General features: G+C 39.3%; 3 protein-coding genes across 15 annotated transcripts in view; all 3 read right to left on the minus strand.

The window, feature by feature from the left end:
• Positions 1–8,140, minus strand: part of si:ch1073-416j23.1 (rac GTPase-activating protein 1) — a 9,213-nt gene extending 1,073 nt beyond the window's left edge. Inside the window, exons 1-16 of one of the 5 annotated variants that reach the window (XR_004612145.1) lie at positions 8,080–8,140; positions 7,692–7,780; positions 6,990–7,192; positions 6,491–6,630; positions 6,315–6,387; positions 5,897–5,950; positions 5,684–5,782; positions 5,324–5,462; positions 4,868–4,992; positions 4,622–4,780; positions 4,174–4,269; positions 3,164–3,362; positions 2,628–2,733; positions 1,866–1,998; positions 1,542–1,631; positions 142–244 (exon numbers count right to left, since the gene is read on the minus strand). Coding sequence is in view for 4 of the 5 variants with exons in the window: in XM_034570417.1 (XP_034426308.1) it covers positions 142–244; positions 1,542–1,662; positions 1,866–1,998; positions 2,628–2,733; positions 3,164–3,362; positions 4,174–4,269; positions 4,622–4,780; positions 4,868–4,992; positions 5,324–5,462; positions 5,684–5,782; positions 5,897–5,950; positions 6,315–6,387; positions 6,491–6,630; positions 6,990–7,192; positions 7,692–7,780; positions 8,080–8,129 (1,889 nt within the window). In the remaining variant the exon portion in view is untranslated. Of the gene's footprint in view, positions 1–141; positions 245–1,541; positions 1,663–1,865; positions 1,999–2,627; positions 2,734–3,163; positions 3,363–4,173; positions 4,270–4,621; positions 4,781–4,867; positions 4,993–5,323; positions 5,463–5,683; positions 5,783–5,896; positions 5,951–6,314; positions 6,388–6,490; positions 6,631–6,989; positions 7,193–7,691; positions 7,781–8,017 lie in introns of all 5 variants that reach the window. The other 4 variants (XM_034570418.1, XM_034570417.1, XM_034570419.1 and 1 more) reach the window with 4 other exon arrangements.
• Positions 8,141–10,411: 2,271 nt separating this feature from the next.
• dpysl4 (dihydropyrimidinase like 4) lies at positions 10,412–21,101 on the minus strand. 2 transcript variants are annotated; one of them, XM_034570422.1, is made up of 16 exons: positions 20,823–21,101; positions 17,617–17,705; positions 17,346–17,530; positions 17,044–17,208; positions 16,590–16,651; positions 16,367–16,447; positions 16,180–16,248; positions 15,144–15,264; positions 13,852–14,008; positions 12,716–12,857; positions 12,440–12,524; positions 12,221–12,306; positions 11,954–12,133; positions 11,580–11,745; positions 11,244–11,418; positions 10,412–10,835 (listed from the first exon to the last, which is right to left on the minus strand). In XM_034570422.1, the coding sequence occupies exons 1-15, from the start codon at positions 21,099–21,101 to the stop codon at positions 11,327–11,329; spliced, it is 1,959 nt and encodes a 652-aa protein (XP_034426313.1). In that variant the 3' UTR covers positions 10,412–10,835; positions 11,244–11,326. The 2 variants fall into 2 exon arrangements, with proteins under 2 accessions (XP_034426313.1, XP_034426312.1); XM_034570421.1 differs by lacking the exon at positions 20,823–21,101 and adding an exon at positions 18,417–19,247.
• A 943-nt stretch (positions 21,102–22,044) lies between these two features.
• Positions 22,045–22,500, minus strand: part of jakmip3 (Janus kinase and microtubule interacting protein 3) — a 13,604-nt gene continuing 13,148 nt past the window's right edge. For all 8 annotated transcript variants that reach the window (XM_034570520.1, XM_034570518.1, XM_034570519.1 and 5 more), the window contains one exon: positions 22,045–22,500. This exon is cut by the window's right edge and continues 739 nt beyond it. The gene's annotated coding sequence lies outside the window, so the exon portion shown is untranslated.

The following is a 22,500-nucleotide window of genomic DNA, read 5'->3' on the forward strand; positions in this document are numbered from 1 at the left end:
CACCAGGACCAGTTTTTCTGAGTTAATCAGTATTTGTTTGAACATTAAGCAGTGAAATTAAAGTTTGATAAACTGATCACTGAAAAGTTGGGGTTAGCGTCCTGTTCTCTGATTGCTGGATCTGGTGTGTCGTGGTCTTACGTGTTAGTTAATGCGTTTCTGATCCTTCCTCTCACAGATCCTCTGCTTTCACTTTTGTAGTAACTGTTCAACTCTGGAGACGTCAACGGTTGAAACAACGGACCTGAAAGAATAAAGTTATGAATAAAAACATGGCGACAGACGTGTGTTCAATGTTTGCTCAAGCTCACACTGACTTTTTGTAAAAACTGAACGTGACATGGTCGACAGTATTCTCTGGACATATTCAAAAAAAGGACGTTATGTCACACGACATCACTGTGGCCGTGTCTGGAAAGTTAAAATCATGTCCCTTCCTAACCACTATTCCCTGACCCCGATGGAATACGCTACAAGGTCAAGGAAAGATGTCAAGGACAAGCAGTAAGGACTTCGGAAAGGTGAACCAGGTGTGGATCAATCTGACTCCATTTACATTATGCTTTTTGTTTTTGTAAACAAGTCCTGAGAAAAGATATGTTCAATTCATACAAAGGAAACATTTAATCATTCGTTACTCATAGAATTAACAACAAAACAGATTTAATTGAAAATGAAAATAAAACAAGGAATGAAATGTTGAAATATCATGTGAAGAATATACAAAGAGAAGTGGAGGAAAATTTGATTTAGTCCATTCGAGTCAGGATTGAAATAACTTTACATTTTGATTTATTTCTGACTTCTTGTTCACTGAGAGACAGGAAGTCATGTCACAAGATACATCACTGTATGTGTACCCTAAGGCTGCTTCCAGACAACTCGGATGTTGGAATTTTCCAACCTCCTTCTTGAAAAAGTGCAATGGACACAACTCAAAGTCGTACTTGTGAACGTGAGGAAAATGTATCTACCCACGACTTCAGGGAACAGCAGTTGTCTGACGTCACAACAATGACGGTGCTCATGTAGATATTGTAGCTGAGGCCTGTCGACCCTTTGTTGACCTCTTGTTTCCTCGTTTGTGAGATTGCGTGACAGCGCGTGTTCTCTCCCTCTTATGTATTGGAATGTGTTTCCAAGTATAAAAAGTATAAATAAAATATAAAATGGCGTTGTTTCCCTCCTTCTCTTTGTTTCTGTATGAACGGAGGCTGCACTGGTCACAGTGGAATTGTCTCATCATGAGCCAAATAAACATCAGCTTCTCACGGTCAGACATGTTTGTTTATGTTTGATGTCATGCCATTACCAAGCATTGGAAGTCGGAACTCGAAAATTTCAAGTCAGAAAATCCAACATCCGAGTTGTCTGGAACGCAGCATAACTGAGAAACTGGAAGTGATGTCAGACACTGTATAGGTCTTTCAGTGAAACAGATTAAACTGTGATTTGAATTGAACACACAACACAAACTGAAGTGTATGAACCGATGATTTTATTCCCTCTCCGTCAGTGACCTCTAACATGTTTTAACTCACCGTGTCCATGTTCCTGACTGTGAGTCTTATTGGTGGAGGATAAGGACGACATTTGATCTGAGTGAACAGCCAGGACACGCCTCCAGTAATCTTCAGGAAGAGACAAGAGTCGACAAATAACCTGTGAGAAATGATGTGCACGATGAATTCACAGTCATGTACATACACGTTAATTTAGTCTTTCAGGTCAGACAAAATAATTTGAATGATGATTGTTTACATGTGATTTTCATCTCATCTAATTTTGTTTGTGAGTGTTAAAAGACAACATTTGCTGTTCATTCAGGTGAATGAATTTGAGGCAGTGGTTCCAAAGACACGTACCTTCGGTTGAGTGTTTGTGTCTCTCATGATCGTCGTTGGTGACGGTTCAGATATCCCATGACCAACTATAGTTGGTCCAAACACTCTCGCCAAATTATTCTGATCCATCTGACACTGAGGGCTCTTTATCACTCTGAAAAATAAAAAAACACAAGTCAAATTAAAAAGAAATTTAACTGGCTACTTTTGTGAAATAATCAATACTTTATCACTGTAAATCATTTCCTGCTAAAGAAAGAGTTTTGTAAAAATTTGTTTCAGTTCAAACTGTTGATGAGTTCTCACGGTTCTGTTCTCAGTCTGCTTTTATTCTGTATATATATGAATAATTTATATAATAATTATGCTAGTTCGCATTTCCCAGCATGCATTGTGAAGGAAAAGCTGTTCAACAAGCTTGTTTGAATACATTTGTTTTGTAAAACAAAGAAAAAAAAAAAAGATTCTCCACCATTTATAAAAAATCTGCAGCAGTTTTAAGGTGGAATCTTTTCATGTGTTTTAATCAATAAACCTTTGTATTCAAAATGAAAACTTTGATGAGTTTTTACTGGTTCTCCTGCTTCACATACGCTTCAATGACAAATAAATATTCAAGAGTATAGAATGTATACATTTTAAAGGAAAAACTATTATTTCATGAATTTGACTGTTTTTCTTGCATCAGCTCGACACATGTGCTACATTGTGGTAAATGAAACTGAAAACACTGTCAACATGTCACGTACCAACAAGAAGAAACCGAAAACTGAAAGTTCTTACTTGTGTAAGTGAAGCATGAGGAAAGCCAGAGTGTCTCTGTTGGATTTGGGTAGTTCTGCTATGGTCTGATAAAAGATGGCTGAGCTGTTGTCTTCATCAGACAGCTCTGAAACACAGTGATGAAGAAGCGCTGATCTCACATCAGCTGGAAATAACATTAATAGCTTCTTTTGTGTAGCACTTTTTAATACAAGCAACGAAGTGCTTTACAACAAACAATATGAAACTCACTAATGATCAGATTAAACGGGGAAGACAAAAACTTAAAACTTAACTTTAATTAATTTAAATTACAGAGAATATTATTTTGTATTTTTAAAAAATATTAAGCTACAACTAAGGTTAAAGATATTTCTTAATTATATTAATGTATATGAATATATTATTGCATGAATTCATTTTAGTCTGGATCTCACACTGCTGCAAAATAGATTTCAAACACTGTGCCGGAAATATATTTAATATTGATATTTGTGTGTATTGATTTCATTGCTTTTATCGTTGTCAGAACATGTGGAAATATTCTGTGTTCATACCTGAAGCCTCCATGAAGGTGCGGTGCAGTTTGAACGTCACCAGAGGTTCGTTTAGTTTCCTCAGAAAGTCTTTGAGAAGTCCACAAACAACATGGACGTCATGAATGTGACTGAGCATGAGCGACGTTTTACCCTGAATGAAGCGATCTCTGAGATCCTTCACAATACGACCGCCGCCAGGGACACGGTACAGACCCCGCTGCAGACAGACAGGTAGTGAGAGAGATGTTGATTTTTAAACCATCATTTGTCACTATTTACAATGTACAAAAACTTGATAAGTGACATTCATACATTTCATGGTCAGTGAAAAACTGGAGAAACTAGAGACTATAAATGAATCACATGTCCATAGACCAGCTGTTGGTCTGTGACAGAGCAGAGAACCTCTGTCCCCACATCAGCCTGAAACTCTCCAGGTCACGAGTCGCTCTGTAAAAACTAAAATCTATTAAAAGTCTGGATTTCACCAACAAGTGAACCGCATCAACGTTAAGTTCTTCTTCCACTTTTCTTTTCCGGCTCACATACACCGCCATCTTTGCCTGAGCTATAACAAAGTATAAAAGCTGGCACTTGTGTTTTCTCTGGCGAGGGTAATTAAAACCACAAATAAAAACCTGCTTGGTGAAAACTCGCCAAGTCAGTTAAAAATAGATTCCAGTGACACAAATAGAAGGGCCAGTCACCGCAGATTCGGTTATAAACCATAAGCAAAACATTTCATGGTTTCGTAGCGAAAACCACTTCGTTGAATACGTCCACTTTTAAATTAAGGGTGAGGTTTAACTCACCAGTTTCTAAGCATCATGTAAACCTACCCCACAGATCCTACGTACCCCCGAGACCAACGGCAACACCAACCCAGGGGCCAAATGACGCAGGCGGCAATGGTGGAAACAACCCCAACTCGCTTTTGTCCACAGAGGCGGCAAAATTAATGAAAAATTCAATGTAGGGGCTTTAATCTGATTTAATCTACAATTTCAATAACATTAATTCACCCTCACCTCCTGCAGGCCCCGCCTTTCAATCTCTGTCACACACTCTTGGATTAGCCGAGGGATTCTGGGATGAGTCACCGGAGCGAAACTTTCCAACGAATCCTGAAAAAAAAAAATCAAATCTGTCTTTAGTTTTTGGATTCAGTTGGAGGCATAATCTGGAGGTTTTATCTGGAATGTTAATCTGGAGGTTTAATCCAGATATTGATTCTCCAGGTTCTAATCTAGAAATTTTATCTGGAAGATTAATCTGGGGGTTTACACAGACACATTAATATGGATGTTTTATCTAGAGGTTTAATCTGAAGGTTTAAATCTAGAGGTATAATGTCAAACTTTAATCAGATAATCTGTGAAACTGTCACAGTAAAAACCCTAACCCTCATCTTGTCTGAATGTGGCTGAAATCTGTTTGGGTTAATCCTAACGTGGTAGAAATATAAAACTGACAAACCATCGGAGCTGAAGCTCCTGCGGCGGTGGCCGAGCAGCCATTAATGAATTTCTGTTTGCACTCTGGATGAGCGACCAGGCGACAGTTTCTACACTTCACTGCCATCTTCCCAAAGCGGATCCTCTTACCACACGGCGAGCAGGTCTCCGGTCGGATCACCTGGAGGCAGGAAGGTGAATTACAGCAGCAGGTCAGGGTTGGTGGCTCAGTGAGGTCGATGTTCATCGTGCATCTTAGTGATTTTACCGTTTTAGAAAGAAAAACATGTTTCTGGTTTTTTTCAGCTCTGTAGATGTGAAGTGAAGTGACTAACGAACGATCTTCAGATTCAGGCTCCGTCTCTTCAGAGGGAAACCACACTGATGTTTGATCTGACAAATAATCAACACATCAGTTTTTATTCATCGTTATATATTATACTTTTTATTTGTCACTTCCAACTGTCTTCAGTAAAAAGAGGAACCTTCATAAACTGTCAGGAAAATTTTAGAAATCCTATCAATGATGTTTTTATTTTGTAAGTATTTCTTTGTGAATAAAGAAGTGAATCTACAAACATGTGATTCTTTTGTTCTTCAACGCACTGATGAAAACATGACTATAAACACTGGATGAGACAAAATGAAGCATTGGGAAGGTGAATTGACTGAACATTAATAATAAAACATATATAATATTATGATAAAAAGATTCGGAATTCACCTGCTACCACTGAACATTCCTGACGTTCAGGAGATTCCCGAGTGATTCCTACGACCATGTGAATCTGACCTTGAGTGTCCGGAGTCGTCACCGACGCCTTCACGATCGTCTCAACCTCCTGAGTCACACAAATACTCACCTTCACGCTTTTAATGTCAACATTTAAAATACAAACAACTGAACGGAACAACTTCTCCACATGTTCTGATTCAACATTAAGTTCTTAGTGTTTTTATCTCCTGTTTTCTATGAATTATCCTCTGTGATAAATATCTATAAATACATCTGTTAGTTCTTTAATTTATTGGTCATTGATTGATTATCAAATTATCCATCAAGTAATTGTATTGATCCGTTCACCTTCTCTAAAGTTTTTCTCTCCAGCAGCTCTGAGGACACGTTATTGCCTCTTCCTCGCTTAACAACAGTAACGCCGACACCAGGTCCCATCGAGGAGCGCTGCAGAGAACCAAGAGAACATCAAGTGTCAGAGCGTCTGGCGTCAGGGGGCGTCAGGGGACCCCCTGGGGGGCGTCAGGGGACTCCCTGGGGGGCGTCAGGGCACTGACTCACCCTTTTTTCTCTGACTCGAGATCTCAGAGGTTTAATCACAGTCGAGTCCAAATCCTAAAAAATATTAAAACAAACTTTATTAAAATATTCAATCAGGGAACAGATTTTTAACTGTATATAATTTACATACAAACAGAATGAATTTATCTGCATCGATAAACGAGGAAGTTCACATGATTTATTTTAAGGAAAAACATGAACGATTTATTCTTACATGAACTCATCTTAAAAGGTTTTTATGTTTTATAAGAAACACTTTGAGTTGACTTTTCTACAGTAACTAAAGTATTCAGCATAGAATTTTCTGTCTGAGCTGTTTTAAATACAAAGCCCAATTTGTATTAAAAAAATATTCAATCTTAACTTTCAAACTTTAATCACATAATTTCCTGTCATGTGTTGAAAAACATGTTCGTACCATGTCATCATCAGTCCGATCGTAGCTGATGTCAGAGTGAGACAAGAACGACGACTCGTCAATCACTGACAACCTGAAGAGACAAATCGACTCATTATTAGGAACATCAATCAAAACTACTGAGGAATTGTTTCCCTCTTCTCTTTGTTTTATCTTTAATATTTGAGTGAACTTTCCGTTTGCTGCTCCGCTGCTGAGTCACGTTTCCTCCTCTGTGTTCGAACGTCGCTAACAGAGATTTCTGCTCGTCGTTCAGACACGAACTTGATTTACTGTCGTGGACCAGGATATCGCACATGAGCTGCATCTGCCGCTGCTGTGAACCAGAGATTAGAACAAATCACATTAAACAAATTAGCTTAAATTAGATCAGAATAAATCAGATTAGATTACACTAGATTAGATCAAATAACAACGGATATGATCATTGATTTAAGACTATTGACTTTTGTTTCCTGTTTGAACTTTGGATTGCTGTACCCTGTCTGCATCACAAATTTACCTTTGGGTTCTAATAAAGAAACCTTGAAATAAGATTAAATTGGATCAGGTTAAACAGGATAACATCTTGACAATTCTCTAAGTCTGACTTTTGTCCTGACGAAATGTTAAATAAGTTTGTCCTCCTCTGAAACAACTTTCAACATAAATCTTTTATCTTGAAGTTGAGCTCACCAGGTACTGGTAGTCAGCCTCCATCTTGTAACGTTTCTTCATCTCCACATCCAGTTGATTACGAGCGTGTTTTAGTTTCACCTCCAGAGCAGCTTTGGCCACATCAGACTTTACCAGCAGCTCTTTGTATTTCTTCAGCTCCACCTCAGCCAACATCCATCGCTTCTTCACTGCCTCAAAGTTCCTCACCACTTCAACCATCTCTGAGAAAAAAAAAATCTCCATCATCACTCCATCTATTAATCTGCCTCTTCTTCATCACATCAAAGTTCCTCACCGCTTCATCCAGCTGAGACAAGAGACACCAACTTCTATTACTGTCACTATTATTAAAAATCAAACAGTGAACAGATGAAAGAAAAAAAGTCAAAGAAGATGACAAGAAAAATGTTCCTTGTGAGGGGTATTTAGCTGCAACATGACACTTCACCACTAGATGTCACTACATTCTACACACTGAACCTGTAACATCTGTTTTTATTTATTCACTTTAGGAATCGATTCATCTCTTGTTTGTTTAAACTACATTTTCAAACATGATTTAAAATTGTATTAGTTTTATTCAAAAATGTTTTAAACAATAAGTTTTTCTGAACCACAGAAATAAACCCAGCTGAACTTGTTAAACTGGTTGAGCTGGTTTATACCGGATTAAATTGGTTAAAAGTGTGTGAACAGTTTTAACGTTGTCATGAACCAGACCCATGTTTTCCTCCATGTTGATCCTCTGGAGACAAAGAGCAAGAAGCTCCTCCACGATGACCCGAGACTCCCCCATCACCACCTGAGGTCTAATCAATACACAGTGATAATCAATACACGGTGAGCATATAAATATCTCATAATCAGACAGGAAAGATTTAAACTAAAAAACATTTTGAGGCGCCACACCCTGACCTCTGACCTTATGACCTCTGACCCTCTTGTAATTTAATAAACAACAGACAAAGAACACTAACAAAACAATAAATCAACCAACAAACAACAAGCAAAAGACAATAACAAACTTCAACAAAGAAGAAACTCACATGTCGTCAGGTTCTGTTTCAGCCAATCACAGAAAAATTAATGAATGAAAGTTTAAACTCACTGTGACACAGCAGCTGCTATTCTCCTTAAATCAGCTGAGTCTGTGACCATGTGATTATTTCTTCTTGTTTATAGCATTTCACAGCCATTGTTTGGTGCATTACTGCCACCTTCTGTTCTGGAGTATGCCTGAGAAAATAAAAGTCTAAATAAATGTTAAAAATCCAGATTTTTCAGTTTCCTGTTTGCAATATTAGTAAATAATTTACGTAAATCTTTTCTCTCGTCTTCATAAACATATCATTATTTTAGAGTAAAAAAATTTGAGTATATATTTAAATATAATAGTGAAATTCTATAGCCGGGAATCAAACTCTTGACATGGTGAGTAAATGACCTAAACCACAGATGCTTCTACCTTCAAGCTGAAGTTTTGTGCATGATACAATAATTCAGTTGCTTGTTCTATGCGTCAAATTGTGTTTTTCAATCTGCTCATGATTTACTTTAAATTTAACTCATGAAATAACTTGTTTCTATGAAATAATAGAAATTCTAAAAATAAACCTGAAAAGTGCAAACATGTCAATCAGAGAAGCTGCAGAACAAACAATGAACGTGGATTATTAGTATTATTGAATCAACACAGATACTTGATAAAAACAGACGTGTCACTCTGAGGGTTTTTCTCTCCTTTATTCATGCAACTCTCATCACAAATGGAAGTCGTTTCACAATCACTACACAATAGATACAGAGCAGTCACCATAGTAACCCCTCTTTACATACACAACGACACATATGCACATGATCAGTTTAAAGAGTGCATGTGTTCTCCATTTTGGCTTCAGTGTATCTGTGAGGACAGAAAAACATCAGCCTGCAGGAAGACATCCGCCGTGTTGGAGCCACATCTGTAATACAGCTGTTCCCATGTTTCAATTCTAATCCAGTTGTTTCCCTGTTTCAACTCTAATACAGCTGTTCTCCTTTTTGATCTCTAATCCAGCTGTTTCCCTGTTTCAACTCTAATCCAGCTGTTCTCCCTTTTCATCTATAATCCAATTTCTCCCCCGTTTCATCTCTAATCCAGCTGTTCCCGTTTCATCTCTAATCCAGCTGTTCTCCCTTTTCATCTATAATCCAATTTCTCCCCCGTTTCATCTCTAATCCAGCTGTTCTTCCTTTTCATCTATAATCCAATTTCTCCCCCGTTTCATCTCTAATCCAGTTTTTCCCCTGTTTCAACTCTAATCCAGCTGTTCTCCTGTTCAAACATCTGTCTGAACATCTCCTGGAAAGAAGAACAGGATTTACAGAAAGGTTGGCCAAAACAAGATGTTGTTACCATAGCAGCAACATGGCAACACGGCGACTATGACAATGAACACTGATGCTAAAACTGCAGGATATAAACACTGTAGAAAATTACAAAATGATCAGGTTATAAAATGAAGTGTTTAACAAATCAAACACACTGTAAAAAAAATCCCTTCAGAGGTCAGAGGTCAAAGAAGTCGGTTAGGGTTCAGAGGTCAACATCGAACACTAGCAATGGTCTGCAGTCAATAGTTACTTTAGTTACTTCAACCACAGTTAAAAATTGTGGATTGTGGGGGGGTGAGGATATTAGTTTGTTTTGGATTCTTCTGGGGGTGGAGTCATTTTATGATGTCATGTTTGAATCATAAAGGGGCATGGCTTAGAAGGGATTTCTATTGACAGTAGCGAGTATCAATGGATTAATTAGCACCATTTACAGTCACATGATGTCTAACGTAATTAAAACTGATCGGTTCAATAAAAATAAATATGTACTGGGTTCACCCTGTTGGGACAAAGAACCTGGCGTCCGTCCACCCAATAGAAACACTGACAGGACTGAGGATGTCACCACAGAGGATTTTAAACGTCTCACAGTGAAATAATTAAACTAAACAAACAGAAATGAGACTGAAACATTCGGAAACATCTGGAGAAACAGCCACTGCAGGTAACAGAGTAATCACAGTTTAATAATATTAAACAAAAATGAAATTTTAAATCCACAATGTGAAACTGTTCTGATGATTTTTCTGAAGATGAAGTTAAATGACCTAAAAAAGAATGTTCAGGAATCTTTAGGGTTTTGACTTCTAATAATAATATTACTTTTACTAATATTAATACTAATATTACAGTTACTGTCTAACCCTAACCCAAGATGAGAGGAAGTATTGTTAGAGTTCTCATTTAAAGAAATGTATCAAAAACACAAAGTTCTGTTTGAAGGATTAGGGTGTAGTTCTAGTTGTATGATATAATACTAGATGTAGGATGTAGAACTAGATGTATGATATCGTACTAGATGTAATGTGAAGTACTAGTTGTAGGTTGTATTACTTGTTGTAGGGTGTAGTACTAGTTGTATGATATAGTACTAGCTGTAGACTGTAGTTCTAACAGTTGTAGTATTTGTTGTAGGGTGTAGTACTAACTGTAATGTGTAGTATTTGTTGTAGGGTGTTGTGCTACTTGCAAGGTGTAGTACTAGTTGTAGGTTGTATAAATCATTGTCAGATTTAGTACTAGCTGTAATGTATGGTATTAGTTGTAGGGTGTATCATGGTTGAAGATTGTAGTATTTTTTGTTATGGTGTAGTACTAGTTGCAGGGTCTAGCAGTAGGGTGAAGCACTAATCATAGGGTCTTGTAGTAATTGTACTATCAACTGGTTCCAGATCAACATAGGTATTTTATAGGTAAACTGAAGTGCGTGGCCGGGCAAGCAGGTGTGTCTTAAAGAAATATCCACGCACTTCAGAGAACCAATGTCACAACATAACCAAGCGTTCTAATTGCAAATTTTATTACTTGTTGTTTGTTTGGAGGTTGAAGTTTTCTTACTGAAGTCGTAGTATTCTGTTCTAGCGATTGACTGTTAGTTGTACAGTTTAGTCCTAGTTGTCGGGTAGTAATTGTTGTAACATTCAGTTCTACGACAGTTGAAGGACCGTAGCTGTAGGATTTAGCAGTAGGTTTTTATTTAAGTTGTCTGGTTGTTGTTTGAAAAAAGTATTTCTTAAAGTACTACAATTGTAGGGATTTAGTTCTGCTTGTGTACTTGTAGGTTTTGATAGGATGCAGAGTTTAACGTTATCTTTGAGGTTATTATTGGGTTTAGAACCAGTTCAAATACTTTAGTTGCAGAATTAAAAAGAAGTTCAATCATACTTGAAGTGATACTGAGGCCCAGTTGTATAGTTGTAAGATTTGTAAGGTTGCAGTAGGTCTAGTTGTATCTTGCAGTAAGTGTTGTTGTTGTTGTTTCAAGATAAAGATGTGATGTTGGATCGTCCACCAGGAGGCACCACAATCCTCTGAGCAGAGCGACGAGGTATGTGGTCGTCAATCTGAGCACCTGGAAGAGAAGAAGTGATGTTGTTCATAATTCATCAACTATCATACTCAACTGTTTAGTGTATAAACTGTAAATTAAATTTCCCCGAATGCACCTCAAGGTCAATCACTTTTGTTTGATCAGATTACTGATCGACACACTGCAGACGTGTTCCCTCCTACCAGCTAGCGTGAATCCTGACTGGTGGAGCTTTCGGGGGCCAGCCTGGGTTTTCGGACAGATGGGCCCTCTGCTGGTCGGAGTGTGAGGGACTGATTTAGTCATGCTGATGACATCATGGACTGGACCATCATAGTTTCCACGGGGAACACCGCGAGCCTCTGCCATCTGAGACAAAGAGAGAAAAACTGAAAGAACTACCTGATGAATCAGTTGACTGATAAGCCCATTCACTAGTTATCTGGTTAACCACCTGACCAGCTGCTTAGGTTGGTTAACTTGGTCAGTAGTTCTCAATCTTTTCAATTCACGACCAACCAGCTGGTGCACGCAACCCCTTGAGAATCACTGAACTACAGTATACTTAGTTGTTTGCCTTGCTGCGAGCTCTGATCCTCTTGTAAACAGCATCAGGGAAAGCCTTCCTGGGGACGAAGCGTCCAGAACCTTCGGTCACGTTAAGTTTTCCATCCTCAAGAACAACTCGACCTCCACTGATCACCACAGACGCCACGCCGCGAAACTCCATACCTTCCAGGATGTTCACCTCCACTGTCTGCACACACAGGCAACATGTGAGGGGAGGATCACTTCATCGTGACTGATTGTTATTGTGATCAGTCGATCATACTGATATTGTTACCAGGTTGTGAGTCTTTGCAGAAACAGTTCGTGTCTCCTTCGGGTTCCAGACGACAATGTCAGCATCAGAACCTACAGCGATGCGTCCTGAACACACAGGTGCATCAGTAAGAGTTAAGTCAACATCTCATCCTGAATAAAAAGGTTTAAAGTGAATGTTAAGGACTTAATAAAACAAACATCATTACCGTCTCTAAATTGTAACTGACAAATGCAATACCTTTTTTGGGGTAAATATTGAAGAGTTTAGCTGCGTTGGTGCTGGTAACTGCAACAAACTCATTTTCATCCATCTTCCCTGTCGACTGTAGAGAAACAATTCATGTCAAATGTTTCATGTTTGATGATTTGTTGGCTATGAGTGGAATTTAATTAAAAAAAGTTAAATAGGAAAACTTCATGATCATGAGCAGAGGAGGGAAGAAACTTCACACAAGTAAACCTGTCTGTATATGGGTCAGCCAAGCATCAAAGGTCAAAGGTCAAATTTTCTTACCACAGCTCTGTCCCAGACCACCGACATCCTCTCCTCAATCCCATTGGTTCCCTCTGGAATCAAAGTGAAGTTGTCTTTTCCGATGGCTTTCTGAGCCGTAGAGAAACTGGCATGAGCACTGGAGGTCACCTGGAGGTCACCACTGACAACACATAAAACTTGTGTGAGGTTCACCTGCTGCACCTGGACTGTTGAGGTCGAAGGTTTCAACACAACAGCTACCTCAATGTTACTGGCACACAAGTGGATGGTGTCGTTGATTGAGACACTCAACACTCCTGTGTAAAAGCATGTAAATAAGAAAGAAGCTAAAATCTAATAGAATTAAAGAAAGTTGAAAACAGAACCTTCATTACTGATAATTGATAGAAGAAATCAGAAGAAGCTCAGATTGACCTTCATCACTGTATTTACTGAACCACCTATAACTCCCAGGAGGAACTCATAAGCTTCCTCACTAATGGCTGCTTTTCTTTCATAGATCTGACTTCATTTGTCTCTTCATCCAATCCATCAACTTGTCCTTTAGATTCTAATACAGATGTTTAATGTGGTTTTACCTTTAGTTAAGTGTTAAATATGAAATCAGATCAGTTTAACTTTGTTACCAGACTATGTACAGCAGGTTTAGTTGTTCTAAACACTTTTATCTAATCGTGTAGTTACTCAGATATTCTCCAGCTCCACTGTGAGGAACCTTGAGTTAGGACCAGGACATGTGACCCACATATAAAACAGGTCTCTAGGACAGCTTTCTTCCACCTGCACAATATGATGAGCACGAGTGCTGACAGGAACTAGGAGAGATCATATTACTGCTCTTAGCTTCTCTGCATTGGCTCCCTGTAAAACTCAGAATATCAAGATCCTGCTCCTCACATAGAAAGTCCTTAACAATCAAGCCCTTCATATATCAAAGAGCTCATAACACTGTATTATCCAAATAGATCACTGCACTCCCAAAACACAGGTTCTCTTGTGGTTCTAGAGTCTGTAAGAGCAGAACAGGAGGTAGAACCTTCAGCTACCAGGCTCCTCTCCTGTGGAACAAGCCCTACCCCCCAGTGGAGGCAGATCAGGTTGAGTGATGCTAACCATCATACCCTAGCCCAATAAATAGATGGAGTTTTACTCACCACGCCAGCAGAGAGGTCAAGTACTGTGGAGTTGTGGGGTCAGGGTTGATGGGTGGGCTCATGACAAAGGCAGCAGCTGTGGCCCAGTCTTTGGACCAATAGTGAGAGCCATCAGTGGCCAAGCTGGCTGTAATTGGTTCCCCATAAACCACTATACCTGAGGGCAGAAACATGAGACAAGACTTTGTGTTCACCCCATGGAACAGGTTTTTGTGTGTCCCTGCTGGTGTTTCACTCCCAGGTGGGGCCCCCCGACCAAGAGCTATTCAAAGATGACAAATGAGAACCCATCTGTGCCTCTGCAACAACCATCTGGTGGCCTTGGTCCAAGAAGTAATATGGAGCCACAGGTCTTTTCCTTTGGGCCCAAAGTGACAGGAAGCGATGTGATTCAGACTGCGAGCAGACAAAGACCCAGACCTAGAAATGCTGAGCTCTGGCATCATTAACTGGTCCTGGAATGAAGAACATAACATCTCTGGTGGGGAAGAAGAACCAACTCGACATAGGTGAGCTCATCTTTTACTCACGGCACCAGGTCTGGAATCAAACTCCAGCATACAGATTGTGCTCTTTTATTTTCTAGAGGCTTCAGTAGTGATACAAAGGAGCTGAGTACTGTTGCGTTGCTTCAATGAAACTGAGGCTTGAGTTGTATAAATAGAGAACCTTCACCCCCAACCTTGCCCGATGTGGCCCACAGAGACATGAGGGTGACCTAGGAAGTTCATCATGAGGACACAAGTCTTTGTGCGCTGACGCAAGTGTAGCGGGTTTTACTGATTAAAACGTAATGACTTTTATTATATCCTACAGACTACACCTTTAAATTTCACCTCAAGTGGAGGTTTTCCTGCATCAGTGGAGGCTGAAGATACTAAGTCAAAGTGCTGTATGTTAAAGGCCTCGACTGTGACTGGGTCTGCCCTGACTTTGGCCAAAGGTCAGAGGTCATAACAGCGACCAGAGAAACCAATGATGAACGGGTGAAGTTGATAAGAGGTGAAGCGTTTAACCCAGACTTAACCAAACTGATTCATCCTCCATGGAAGAGGGTCAACTTTTCTCTTTCATGTTGGAAGGTTCTGCAGGTTAAAGGTTAAAGGTCAGGGTTAACTCCCTCTAACCTTGACCAGGTGTGGATCATATTCATCCTGAGATGCTGGAAGCTATAGAGGTCACAGACGGATTTTTAAAAGATAACAGAAAATGAGAACAGTTTCAATCCAAATTAAATCTGAACCTAATCTGGATTAAAACACAGGATGAAAAAAAGACAAGGATGATGTCACCTTTCTTCCTGGATTTTGCGATGACATCTGCTGCAGATTTGCTCATCACCTTGGTAACGTATAGTGGACAGTTGGCTTGTTTGGCGATGGTGATGGCTCGATAGACCGCCTCCGTCTCCACCTGAAACACAACACACCCTCTCTTAAGCCTCCTGGTGGACGTGCATGTGCGTGTATACATATACATATATATATTATTGTTGTGGGAACGGAAAGATAAATGACAGAGGGCGGAAATATACATTTAACATTTGTTTTTTTATTTATGACAAGTCCAAATGATAGAAGATTGAAAAATTATATAAAATCTAACTAAAACATACCACACCATAATTAAATGTGGCTGTCTCTTTGCTATGCCTCTGAGCCAACATAGGATGACGTTATATAGATTTTTTTTTTTAACTCAAAGAACCTTTATCCTAAAGAATTGGGGCTTTGCTCTCTTTTTTTTTTGTAAATATAGGATTTTTCTTTTCTTTTTTAAATCAAACAAACAACCAAACCTTAAATGGGAAATCTGAATCTGAGCCCATCTGTAGAAGCAGTGTTGAGCCGGTTCACACTTAAATAGAACTAGTTCCAAGTTCAGTTCATGCAGATGAAAGTTAACTAGTTCATGTTCATAGTTCATGTTTTACAAACGTCCGGTCGTGTGTTTGGTTCTGAGTCGATATATATATATATATATATAGACAGAGAGAGAGAGAGAGAGAGAGAGAGGGAGAGAGAGAGAGAGAGAGAGAGAGAGAGAGAGGGAGAGAGAGGGAGAGAGAGAGAGAGAGAGAGAGAGAGAGAGAGAGAGACAGAGAGAGAGAGAGAGAGAGAGAGAGAGAGAGAGACAGAGAGAGAGAGAGACAGAGAGAGAGACAGAGAGACAGAGAGAGAGAGAGAGAGAGAGAGAGAGAGAGAGAGACAGAGAGAGAGAGAGAGAGAGACAGAGAGAGAGAGAGAGAGAGAGAGAGAGAGAGAGAGAGAGAGACAGAGAGAGAGAGAGAGAGAGAGAGAGAGAGAGAGAGAGAGAGAGAGAGAGAACCTCCTCAGGTTGAGATAAAACGTGTCCTTCTGGTCCAGTGATGCCGAAAGTGAGAAGCTTCTTCTGTTCCTGAAACACGAAAAATCAAAGCACTTAAACACAATGTAACAAATATATTTAGAATTGAACCAACTTGTTCTCATTCCGACAGTGAGACTTCTTCTCTGATTAGTCAGAATGTGATTACCTCATCGATGATGTCACCATTTTCTGCGTGGACCTGGGCAATGGCTCCAAGAGTTCGGAGGACCCCAAACGCCTCGTAGAGCTGAAACATGACAACAGAGGAAGATTCCATTACTGGAATTAAACAACAACAAACAATAACATTATTATAATTATTAATACAATATCTGATCATATACTCTCATTAATAATATAATCAATAAAGTAATTAACTATTAATCCACCTGAGAGTCGGAGCTCTGATATTTATCTTTGTACGTCATGAAGAAGAGGAAGGAGTTCACACCTGCAACACAAATACACAACAGTAAACTCACAACAGCATTAGTTAATTTAAGTTACCTCTGCCAAGGAGGTTATGTTTTCACCTCCCATTGTTTCTTCAGCTAGTCAGTCAGTCAGTCAGTCAGTCAGTCAGTCAGTCAGTCAGTTAGTTAGTTAGTTAAAGTTGGGTTTGGCCTGAGAGAAAGTTTAAAACCGTCAATGTCAAACTTTATAATATTTGTATAGAACATAGACTCAGTGTGTTAAGTGTGTAGTTTGTGTTGTTATTTAAATGAGTTATATATTTTCATCTTCCTGGTCATGTGATCTAATCCTCTCATGTTTTTCTGGTTGTGATTAAGAGTTGGTCAGTAAATGTCTGACCCTAACCCATTAACCCATTAACCCTTTGACCTTTATCTTTGACGAGCGTCTCCAGCTCCTCGTAAAGTCCATCGTGCCAGCGAGTGATGTCCAGGTGAAGAGAGAAGTCACAACACGCCCTCTGCTCTGCCGTCTCCTTCCACTGATCAAACGCTGACAGTAAACTAGTGCCCGGCTCCACCAGCACATGGTCGACTGTGAAGACAAACATCTGACTGTAGCATGATCAATCAGTATTAATCAGTATTAATTAATACCTAAGGGGCCTTGAGATAATGTTTACTATGATTTGGCACTATACAAACCAATTGAATTGAATATTGATTACTGACTGATGGTGGTGGTTCCCCCGGACACTGCGGCTTTAGTTCCCTGGTAGAAATCATCAGTCGGGTTCAGGCCTTTCTGCGGAGCGAGGAGATTGGTGTTGGCGTCGATGCCTCCGGGGATCACCAGCTGACCGTAAGCGTCCACCGTCCTCACGTCAGACGGGACAATCAGGTTCTCGCCGATCTGTCTGATCAGGACACAGGAATTGATGTCAGAGTCGGGTCACAGCCACACATCATCAATTTAATAATTATTGATATGAAAACAGTTTACTTGATGGTTCCCTCCTCCACGTAGACGTCAGCGTAGAATGACTGGTCGTCATTGACAACCTTTCCTCCTTTGATGATCAGACGGTCGCCCTGAAAAACACAAAGGATTCTGGGTAAAAAAACGGTCAGCACTTCTGAATATTACAAAGATAAAACATCTGAGAAGAGATGAAATTTATTTCAAAAAAGGAAAATGTTTCAATCATAATCTGAACCTGTGAATTATGAGTGAATTGATCAATTATTTGATAGTTTCGGGTTAAAGATAAAACGAAATATGAATATAAATACAAGACATTTTCAACATCAATTAAATTGTTTTCAAGGAAAATCAAGTGATTTTGATCTGAAACTGAGGTTTTTTTGATCACAGACAAGGTTCAGTTTTAATATTAAGGTTACATTTTTGTTTTTAGCGTCAGAAACGTGTAAATTCAGTTTTAATGATTTCAGATCCGATGATGACGTTTCAGTTGTGTTGACGGTCACGTGTATGGAAACCGGTCAAAAGGGGGCGTGGTTCACAGAGATTCTTTATCCTCAGTCAAACAGACAAAGCTGAAATGTCCCAGTCTTTAGCTTTAGAACCGAACTGAATCGAACTGAGCCGAGCCGAGCCGAACTGAGCCGAACTGAACCGGGATCCGACCGGCTGCTGCAGACTGGACCGGGGCTGGATGAATGACAGCTGTAGCTGCAGCATCCTCCCTCACCGGCCCGGTGACTCCGGTGACTCCGGTGACCCGGTGACTATGGTTTCTCCGGTGACTCCGGTGACCCGGTGACTCCGGTTGGACTTACCGGGGACCTCGCGCTGCTCTTCTTGTTCTGGAACATCCTGATCGATCTGTGATCAGCTGATTGATGCGCTCGCGCGGGCACAGCCTGCTATTGTTTCCGTCTTCTCTGACGTCACGCTGCAGACAGTATACACACCCTCGACTTCCGGTGAAGAGCTTCAAAATAAAATCAACGAACGCTGCATTTAACGTATTCAGGTTCATGAAACGTGTTTCTACCATAGACTGTTTTTTACACATGACCTGAAGTCCGGACATGTGACATGTTAGGAACATGTCATGTCATGTGGCGTCGTAGTGGGGGGTGGAACTGACTTCCCAGGGCCCCAAAGGGGAGGGGTGCCCTTGAAAAGCCTGAATGATTTCAAAGATAAAATCATTATTAAGTACTTAATTAAAATGGCTGAAACTGGTTGTTTAAATCGATTTATTGACTGAAATTTGTATCCAAAAGTAGTGGAGGCTTCCCGAGGTCACCTGTCTCACCCCTACAAACAAATGGTCTAGTGTGAACATAATGGAAGTCAGTGAGTGACTGACTACTGGAGGAGTGATGTTCAATATGTCAGGAAAGAAAACGTCTGTAAATCAGAAAAGAAAAGACAGACAGGAAAGAGAAAGAAAGCAAACAGGGCAGATACTCCTGGCAGATTTCTTTCCACAGAAAGATGAGTCCATCATTACACAGTGTCGTACATCGGGTCACACTGACTGTTTGTGTCGCAGGTTCCCAGTTGTCTGATGTTCATGTAGCCGAGGGTTTAATTCTTCTTTACTGAGAGCTCATAGTAAAACAACAACTGAACAATGTGGACTGAACCAGGAGGACATGTTTTTTACTTTTCTACAAAGTCAGAGATGTCAAATCTCCCTCACAAAGAACAACCACCTCCGTTGGTGACCCTTCACAATAAAAGTCCCATACAGATACGCTTCTTATGATAACAGGAAACACAACTTCACTGACCAACCTTTCACAATAAGGCAACTAAATAACCACACTGGGCGATGATCCGCTGCGGAGCCACAGCTGAGTTTCTACAGAGGGTTTATTTTGAAGATGGCCATAAACATGCAGATGGTATTTTTAAGGTGTTTTATACTTTAGGAAATACCTGAATACATGTTAAATAATGTTCTTTTTAGCAAGATACTCGTAACAAACCTCATTTAAGTAAAGTAACAGTAGGCAAAAGTCTGCGAAAGGAGGATTCAAATGAAGCGAAATTTGATATTTTCTTATTCTTAATTTGTATGTACTGTTTATTATTGACTACATTAACAAACACTACAGATTAATTTGTACAGTTAACTCTGTTATTTAAGCATGAGGGACATCATGAATCCAGAGAGGAAGGGGGCCCACAGAGACTGCTTGTATATAGGGCCCAGAATCTTGTGCTACACCCCTGCATGTTCCTAACATGTTCCTGAAATGTGACATGTTCCTGACATGTAAAAAGTAATAATAAAAAATATAAATAGAATAGAATAAATTATTTAATCTTCACATTTTTTATCCTTTACTTAGTTACTTTGATAATTTTTTGTGGTCAGAGTTGGTTCTGCTCTGAAAGACGACGACAGAAACTGGATTCAGTGAGAACACGAAGCTGATCATCTGACCTGGATTCCACAGCGTGATCAATGAAGCATAATAAACAAGTTCAGCTCCGAGACGTCATGACCTCATTCTGTCTGAGTCACTTGGCTCCTCACTCAACCAATCAGGAGACAGAATCACAGCGTCCACATCCGTTTACAGAGAAAATGATTTGAGTCTGATTTCTGCCGAAAACAAGAAACCCTAACCCCAACTTTACCTAAACCTAATCTAACCTTAACCTTAACTAACCTTAAATCTAATTAACCTTACCATTACCTAACTAAAACTTTACCTTAACTTTAACTAATCCTACCCTAAATGTAACCATATTTCATGTAAATGTGCTCAGTTCACCACCAGGAGTCCCTGTTCATCAACCTCAAATGTATCTAAATATGTTGATAAATAATATATATATATATATTTGCTGACCACTCAAAAGTTCACTTTTGCCATTCACACCTTCACACTGTCGCCTGTGTGTAGCCGTCAGGGGCAATTTGTGGTTCAATATCTTGCCCATGGACACTTCAGCACACAAAATGGGGTAGGCTGGGATCAAACAAACAACCTTCTGTTTACAGGACAACCTGATCTGATATATGTATATATATACATATATCATAAATATGTTGCTATATATATATGATAATAAATTAATTATAAATTCATCCAATGTATCAGCTTTGTAGCTTTAAACCTTCATCTTCTAGCGTTAAATACATTTTTTGTCAAGATTCTAAATTATAGAAATAATCATTCACAGAAAAAAATCATTAAATCAGAAGAGGTAATTTGAACCTGTCTCTTGCTGTAGTTTTCTCGGGCGTGTCTGGAGGGAAACACCACCGTCTGACCTTGTCCACCTTCTCCTCCGTCACCATCATCTGTCCGGCTTCGGACTCGGCGCCGCTGCGTCTGCGGACTGAACGATTCGAAGTTCAGGGTTTTGTTTTCGAAAGCTCCCTCGACGCTGCAGAACATCCCTCCATACTTCATCCGAGGACGAGGAGAGTCTGAACCGAGCCGAGAGAGAAGAGAAGAGCAGTCGTCCTCTGGAGAAAACCTGCGCTCAGACATGATGAACAGATCTGATGTGAGACAATGAGAGGAAGACGACAAGAAGTGAAGAAGATGAGGAGGAGACAAAAAGGAGGTCATGGAGGAGGCAGGGAATTGAGAGGAACCAATCAGAGGCAAGAAAACACTGAACGACTGATTTCAGTCTGAGAGGGTCAAAGGTCATATATCATCTCTCAGGTGTTACTGCTCACCTGACTGTCATCAGACTCACAGCTCCAGATGATCGGACCGTTTCCCTACCCTGACCCCTGACTCTCACCCTGACCCCTGACCCCTGACCCACCGTTTCCTGTAGGCGTTCAATCTGTCAGTCAGATGACTCTGGGGTCCAGACTAAGGAAATACAGTTTTTAGTTTAGAAATAAGAATCTAATTAAAAATCTGTTCAAATTCAAATGAAATTATAATTATATATAAAAAATAATTAGGTCTCAGATTTTTTTGTTGAGTGAAAGAAATCACAGTGAACGACTCAATTATTTGAGCTTCAGTGAATAGACAGACACACACACACACACACACACACACACACACAGGTCAGTGCTCATCACTGTAGATGTTTTGAAACTGAGGTTGTTTCAGTCTGAACTCTTTGTCACATTCACTTTGTCTCTCACACACATATACTAGCACACAGTAATAATAAAGTGTGTGTCTCTTACATGAAGTTGTCGTGTTTTAATCTGAAGTCACTTCCTGTTTAACAGGAATGAACCTGACAAACGTTTCATGAAATAGAAAAATTTAATAATATACTAATATTATACATCTTTGTGTTTTTCTAGATCTTTGTTTTTATTGATCAGTGATGAATTGATGAGGCTAAATCATTGTGGTTCAGGTGAGGAAACACGTTGTGGTCCGAACGAGAAAATAAAGATGGTTCCTTCAAACAGAATCTGATTAAAGTTCAATATTAAAAAACAAAACACTAACACAGTTTATTGTTCAGTGTTTTAATGTGATCACAGAAAACTGTCGACTCGTAAGATGTTCAGACTCACAGGATAAAAAAATACCATCTGGAATCAGAAAAGTTCAACAGCAGGATCCACTTTTTAAAACATGTTATAATTCTGCTTCGGTTTAAAATCTGAGAAATATTCAATATTTCAGTCGATTATTAAATATTTTCATGTTTTTCTTTTTCCACAACATTTGAAATGAAAATAACGAAAGTGAAACATGAAAAACAAACAAAAAATTTAACAAAAAATCAATATGATTTGAAAATAAGTTAAAAAATGTTTTTATGTTTAAACACTACAGAATCAAATTATTTTCTCAGTAATATAATATAATATAATATAATATAATATAATATAATATTGATGTGAAGCACTGAAATACTCAGGAACCGTTCATGTGAAACTGATCAGAATATTTCTGAGATTCT

Source organism: Hippoglossus hippoglossus, chromosome 19, assembly GCF_009819705.1.
Source record: "Hippoglossus hippoglossus isolate fHipHip1 chromosome 19, fHipHip1.pri, whole genome shotgun sequence".
NCBI lineage: Eukaryota > Metazoa > Chordata > Actinopteri > Pleuronectiformes > Pleuronectidae > Hippoglossus > Hippoglossus hippoglossus.

Coding starts and splice junctions, on each gene's coding strand:
- dpysl4 (XM_034570422.1), bottom strand. CDS start 21,101: ATGTCTGAGCGCAGGTTTTCTCCAGAGGACGACTGCTCTTCTCTTCTC. Junction 16,448..16,589: donor ATCAGAGCTCCGACTCTCAG/GTGGATTAATAG, acceptor GTCATGTTTCAG/CTCTACGAGGCGTTTGGGGT. Junction 12,134..12,220: donor CTGCAAAGACTCACAACCTG/GTAACAATATCA, acceptor CTGTGTGTGCAG/ACAGTGGAGGTGAACATCCT.